Raw genomic sequence first — 6,325 nt, 5'->3', positions numbered from 1 at the left:
AAAAGTTTGTATTATTTTCGTAACGACATATCAAATTAAAGAATAATAGTGACGCACTCTGCTGGCAATAGACAAAGTTTCCTGAAAGTATTCAGCTGCATTATCACAGAGAAATAATGCCACGCATATATTCGATGCACAATACTTTTGCAGAAACGATTTGTTGTGTGTTCTACACTCTGTTATGACACGTACCTCCAATTTAAGACCCCCTCATTAACTGAAGTTGCCATGCTAGAAAGCAGAATCAGTTCAGTTTGCGTTCGACATAGATTAATCACCGCTATGCGATCGGTCTGGTCTTGTTTTGAGGAAACAATAGAGGATTAATTATGTCATTTGGTAAACTGGGACATTCGTGTGTAATCCGGGTAATCATTAGTCGTTAAATCAACCTAGAGGTCCGGGAACCAGGATGCCGTTAGAAAGACTTTGAACTTGCATGCAGAAAGAACAAGTGTTGTACACGTGTGAGGATCTTGAACCAAACATGCTGAGACCACTAACTATAACTTGAATGAGCCTAAATATGATCCCTCTTTGTCGGTTTACATGCTACACACACAGCTTCATTCTGTCTAACTTATTCAGTAAAAGATTTTCAACAACAATTTAATTGTAAAATCGAGGATGGTATCATTGGATGAGCAATTAGCGTTGAACTTCAGACTTCACTGTAAGACTGTATTATAAGAAATTCTTGTGTTTATATCACGAATATTATTCGTAGCCTGCTACTTCTTCACATTTGCTTGTTCATATTTCGGTGTGCAACTTTGTGACAATACAACTCTTAACTCAGGATGGAAGAGAAAGACCCATCGCTCTTCCCCTTATGTGTGGCTCTCTTTTCTAGCTGCATTTCTAAAATGTTTATAAAGCTTTCGTTTGCAAGTCACGTTCATCTTGATAAGAAGTGTTACATAGTCAGCATACATGTAGCATTTGTTTTCCAAACCCGGAAGCACCTGATTTATTACCTCCCTTTGCTTATATTTTTGTATCGTGTGACTGCAAACGTTCGTAAAGGATATCTTTACTTCTTGGTTGTTGAATGGGTCAAGGTCTTTTGCCGGTTAGAATTATGTACACGAATATTCCTGAAAATTATTCTTATCGTGCATACACCTGTAGATTCCTCTCGTGAATCAGCCCAAACCGTATATATTGAATGAAGATAAGTCAAACGTTGTAGATCTGTCATCTAGTGTAGTTGGGTGTTCACTGTTCAGCTGAATCATCCAGTGTAGTTTCATCTGAACAGTGCACGCCCAACCCAAGCCCATCGTTTGCGCTCAGGGCAGGTACAGCGAGGGAAAGATCCGCCTGTACTCTCTCTGTTTACAAATATAGTACACAATAGTACATTTGCTCCAAGGGAGTCCTCCCCCCTTGTAATATTCTAATACTGAAATAGGTTCATGTTTTTTTAAATCTGTTCTAGACCATTGAATGTATATTCGGTGAGGTATGCATGACAGTTTGTAATTTTGGTCTTTGTTGGGGTTAAGAGTGGATCTCTTGCCATTTGGTACCAGTGAGTTCAATGTTCAGCACTCTTTGTTATTTCACAATACATGTTTATACTTTTTGTAATGTTTTATAATTTCAGATTTGCAATGGGGACTTTGACCATGAAGAATCTCATCCCAGCGACATCATGACCTTCTGTATAATACTGTAATCTCCTGTGCAGTTACACCATTTTGGTCAATATTTTCCAAATGGGTGGTACGTCAAGCACTCCTTCTGACGGCACGTCTCCCCAGATTGCCCGTGACCTGCGGCTGCTGTTAGGGAACTTAGATAAACTTGACCCCATGACCCAGAGAGTTGTGAGTCTTGGGAAGAAATGCCTCACTTCCACCATCTTAGATTCCCAGAAGAACAGCTTTAAGAGATTGGAGGAGTTTAATGCAGAGTCATCTGGAGCTTCTATTCCAGTTCCTGTGGGTGGTACTGAAGCAAGTGGTTCTACAGCAACAGATTCTGATAACTTTTCTCCTGTAGATTTTGAAAGTTATCCATTTGATGACTCTGTACGGGGCTCAAAAGATTTGCCTGAACACAGGACAGAATGTAGCCAACATCACCATGAAGGTGCTAGTGCCAGAAACATGAAGCAGGATGATGATGCAGGGTTATTCCTACCGCTCACACAAGCCAGACCAATATACCTTGGTCAGACATATCCCAGATGGAAATATATGTACAAACTTCAGAACATGTATGCACTTTGCGTTCCAACAAGGAAGATCATTTACATCCAACCAATTGATGAATTTCCTGCTTTCATGATGCAGTTCAGGATTTCAATGAAGTCATTATCATTAGATGTTTTCAGTCTTCTGCAAGGTTTCACACAAATATTTTTCAGTGGGCTTGATGTGACTGTATTGCCAAACATGTCCATGGAGAGACTGGGATGGACAAATCTTGTAAAGACGCGGTATCACAAAGTTACAGAACAGAAGCAGTACAGAGCCAAGGACTTTTACCCCCTGCTGCAGAGCAGGCTTCCGTCAGATGGCCACTGTGTCCTTGGACTAGTGTGGACAGACCTCTATCCTGAGGATGACCTCAACTTTACCCTTGGGGAAGTGTCCTTTTACCACCGAGCTGGCATCTTCTGTTTTGGGCGATTTGAAACCAAGGGTTTTAACAAGGACACACACAAGGACATCACCGAAGTGGATGGATTCCTCATCTGGAAACTTATACGAGTACGTTGCTGTTTTTGTTGTTTTATTTGTTTGCATGCTGTGGACAGTTAAGATTCATTACAGATTAACTAGAATCACACAAAAATGTCCACCAGAGTTCATTATGCCTGACCTTTTGAATCTCCTTCCCCATCCCATCCCCACAACCCCACCCCCCCACCCCAATATGAGCATGCTTATGCAAATCAGGCTTACAGGCACACACACACACCTAGTGTTTTTTTTTGTTTTTTTGGAAGACAGTGGATCATGAGCCCTAGGGCATATGACATTTGATTGAAAATAAGCGCTCATTGTGCCCTTCCTTCCGTCCTTTCATCCTTTGTGCAGAAAAGTTGTGTGATGGCTTTAGTGCAAAATGTTTTTCATTGTTTGAGTACAAAAGGTGTTTCATGGCTTTAGTGCCAAATGTGTTTGATGGTTATCTTGTCTGGAGAATATCACCAAAACTGTACATGCTACGGTCACGAATCTTCACACACATGTTCATCATTACCCATAGACATGATAGATGTGCCTTTTGTGATTTTGAAGTTTATCAGAATATAATTTTTGGCAATTTCAGTGGAAATATGACGAAGTGAAAATGTCTTTGATGATTATCTTGTCCGGAGCATATCACAGAAACTATACCTTACACACAAGTTAATCATGATCAACAAATGTGACTTTTGCTATTCTAAATTGTATAGAAATTTTTATTTTTGGCCATTTCAATGGAAATAGGACCTAGTAAAATTGTGTTTGATGGTTATCTTGTCCAGAGCATATCACTTAAACTATACAAGCAAGGTTAATCAAACGTTATACACACGTTAATCATGACCAACAAATGTGACTTTTGCTGTTCTTAAGTATATAGAAATTTTTGTTTTTTTGCCATTTCAATGGAAACAGGACGTAGTAAAATTGTGTTTGATGGTTATCTTGTCCAGAGCATATCACAGAAACTATACAAGCAAGGTTCATCAAACGTTATACACAAGTTAATCATTAGATGTTAGAATCAATGTTTACTTCATTGTGTGCAGCATGAGACAGTCAAGGTCAGTGGTATGTCAGGTTTGCAGAGAATAGACCCCAAAAATAATATTTTCAAAAATTATGAATGTAATTAGTAAATGACTATTATCTAACATGTATATATGGTATAGTGGAGTGAGTGAGTGAGTGAGTGAGTGAGTGAGTGAGTTTAGTTTTACGCTGCACTCAGCAATATTCCGTCTATATGGTGTAGGTCTGTAAATAATCAAGTCTGGACCACACAATCCAATCACCAACAACATGAGCATCGATCTGTGCATTTGGGAACCAATAACTTGATCCCGTTAGTCGCCTCTTACGACAAGCATAGTTGCCTTTTATAGCAAGCATGGGTTGCTGAAGGCCTATTCTACCCCAGGACCTTTATGGGTCATATGGTGTAGTGGTGTCAAGGAGAAAGTCTTCTGAGCTGCTGGTTCCTTTCCACCATAGATATATCAGTATCAGTCTTTTCCATGTCTCAAAGTGGAAAGCGGGAATATGTGCTCAATTCTACACTTGTTTTCAAGGCCATCAGCCATGAATATCCCTAAGGCATGCGACATTGATTGTAAATCACAGGTTTGTCTGGTCCAAACGCCTTTCTTGTGTTTTTTTCAGGCAATCAGCCATGAGTTATGCCACCTTTTTGGTCTGCGTCACTGCACCTACTTCCATTGCTCTATGAACGAGAGTACCTCACTGATGGAAGCAATGGATCAGCCCCTTTTCCTATGTCCAGTCTGTCTGCGGAAGCTGCATGAGGTGTGTCGCTTTGATGTGCTTGACCGTTACCAGCAGATGCTAGGCTTCCTGTTCGAGCTACAGTCTCAGCTGCCCAGTGTCCACTGTGATAGGGCCATCCAGTGGCTGCAGAATTGTATTGTCTTTCTCCAACAACCAACACCAGTAGACTAACCTGACTGGGAACTGTCTCATACTTCCTTTCCATACTGTGTCAGGGAGGCTCTAAGCAGAAAATGCACTGATAAATAGCAATATTATTCTCAATGTGATGTATAAGAAGTCATTGTGTGATTGTGTATATATGTGTATGATTAATATATAGCAACATGATAGTCTTAAATTATCTACTGACTGATAAGTTAACTTAATTAGACAGATATCTTTCTGTACGGTCAGATCAGTTTTGAGGTTGTCAGAAAATACCATTGATACGTATAATATATTATAATGCAGTTTTTCTTGACAGGTATCAAAATGTGATTATTGTTTTTACTCTCGAGGTTTGTTTACTCAGATGCTTGTTATGTTTTGCTTCAGTTAGAAATGGACTATTTACTGGGTCTCTGCTTTCATTTTTCAACGAGATGAAGCATGTTTATTTTGACCATATCATTTTCCACCTGGTTGCTAGCATGTTTAAGCATTCTGTATGCCCAGCTGACAGTACCTTTTGTTGCAGAACCAAAGATTATGTGTTTCCAATATTATGCAAAATATAATTTCAAGAGACAATTCCCTCAGTATGATATTATCATGGTTCATTATCTTTCTAATTTCTGTTTCAAAGGTAGATTAATCTGTTTGAAAAGTGTAGATCATGCACACAACATCCTTTCATGCATTACAAGGGGAGGTTGAACAATTCTGGGCCTAATCATGAATTTTGAATAGTGCACCATTAACAGACTATTAATTCTTTCCACGCTTACACCTCTTCAAAACTGGAAGAAGGAAGTGCTGGACTGGGGACGGCATCCTGGAAAATGATGATGTTATCTCTGCAGCGGAGGATGTTTTACACAAGGAGGGATGATGTGCTACACGACTGGTTAGAGTATTAATTGTGTGTCATATTCAGGTTCAGTTCAGTCTTCAAAGTTTGAAGACCATTTCTGGTATCCCTTGCTGTGATATTGTTGTGATATTGTTTGACTATAAACCATAAAACCATACTCAGTTGTTATAATGAGATACTATTTTGTGCTAGGATCCAGGAATTGCAGCATTTGGTGACAGAAGCGGGGGTCCAAAAATCCTATCGCCTGACGCCTGGGATAAGTCAGTTTTCATTTCAGGCAATCAAATACTGGTATCTCACTTGACCATGGGCTACTAGATAATTTCCAACTGCAAATAAACTTGAATCTCATTTCGTGTCTGCTCAAAATGTAGCCATTAAATTTTGCAATGATAGTAAGGTAGGGTTATCTTTCTTTGCTTTTTATCACTTTTCGATAAATAGTCCAGTTAACATTAACATCAAATACCATGTTGATTTATTCTTTCGTAATTAATCATCATGATTATATCATAAAATCAGGGAAAGTGGACATCTAGTCCTGACAAGTTACTTTCTGAAAATCACTGGATTGTCTGGTCCAGTCTCGATTATTTACAGATGGATGCCATATGGCTTGAATGTTACTGAGTGCAGCGTAAAACTAAACTCACTCACTCACTACTTTCTTAAGTCATTGGCCCTGTGGCAAGCAGCTGGTAAGAAAACCTGAACCCCTGAAGAAGTGTTGTGGAGGAGGAGAAACAGTAGCCAGTCATCTGGTCTGTTGTAGTGACGATGAGACCCCCTCATACCACAGCTCATACTCATCAAA

General features: G+C 39.4%; 1 protein-coding gene across 1 annotated transcript; it reads left to right on the top strand.

The window, feature by feature from the left end:
• The first annotated feature begins 966 nt into the window (after positions 1-966).
• On the top strand, positions 967-5,979 carry LOC137261910 (archaemetzincin-2-like). Its single transcript, XM_067799728.1, has 3 exons — positions 967-1,075; positions 1,613-2,723; positions 4,368-5,979. Exons 2-3 carry the CDS (start codon positions 1,725-1,727, stop codon positions 4,662-4,664), a joined length of 1,296 nt encoding a protein of 431 aa, XP_067655829.1. The 5' UTR covers positions 967-1,075; positions 1,613-1,724; the 3' UTR covers positions 4,665-5,979.
• The last annotated feature ends 346 nt before the right edge of the window (positions 5,980-6,325 follow it).

This window comes from Haliotis asinina, chromosome 14 (assembly GCF_037392515.1).
Source record: "Haliotis asinina isolate JCU_RB_2024 chromosome 14, JCU_Hal_asi_v2, whole genome shotgun sequence".
Taxonomy (NCBI): domain Eukaryota; kingdom Metazoa; phylum Mollusca; class Gastropoda; order Lepetellida; family Haliotidae; genus Haliotis; species Haliotis asinina.
This window is presented reverse-complemented; position numbering and strand designations above follow the sequence as displayed.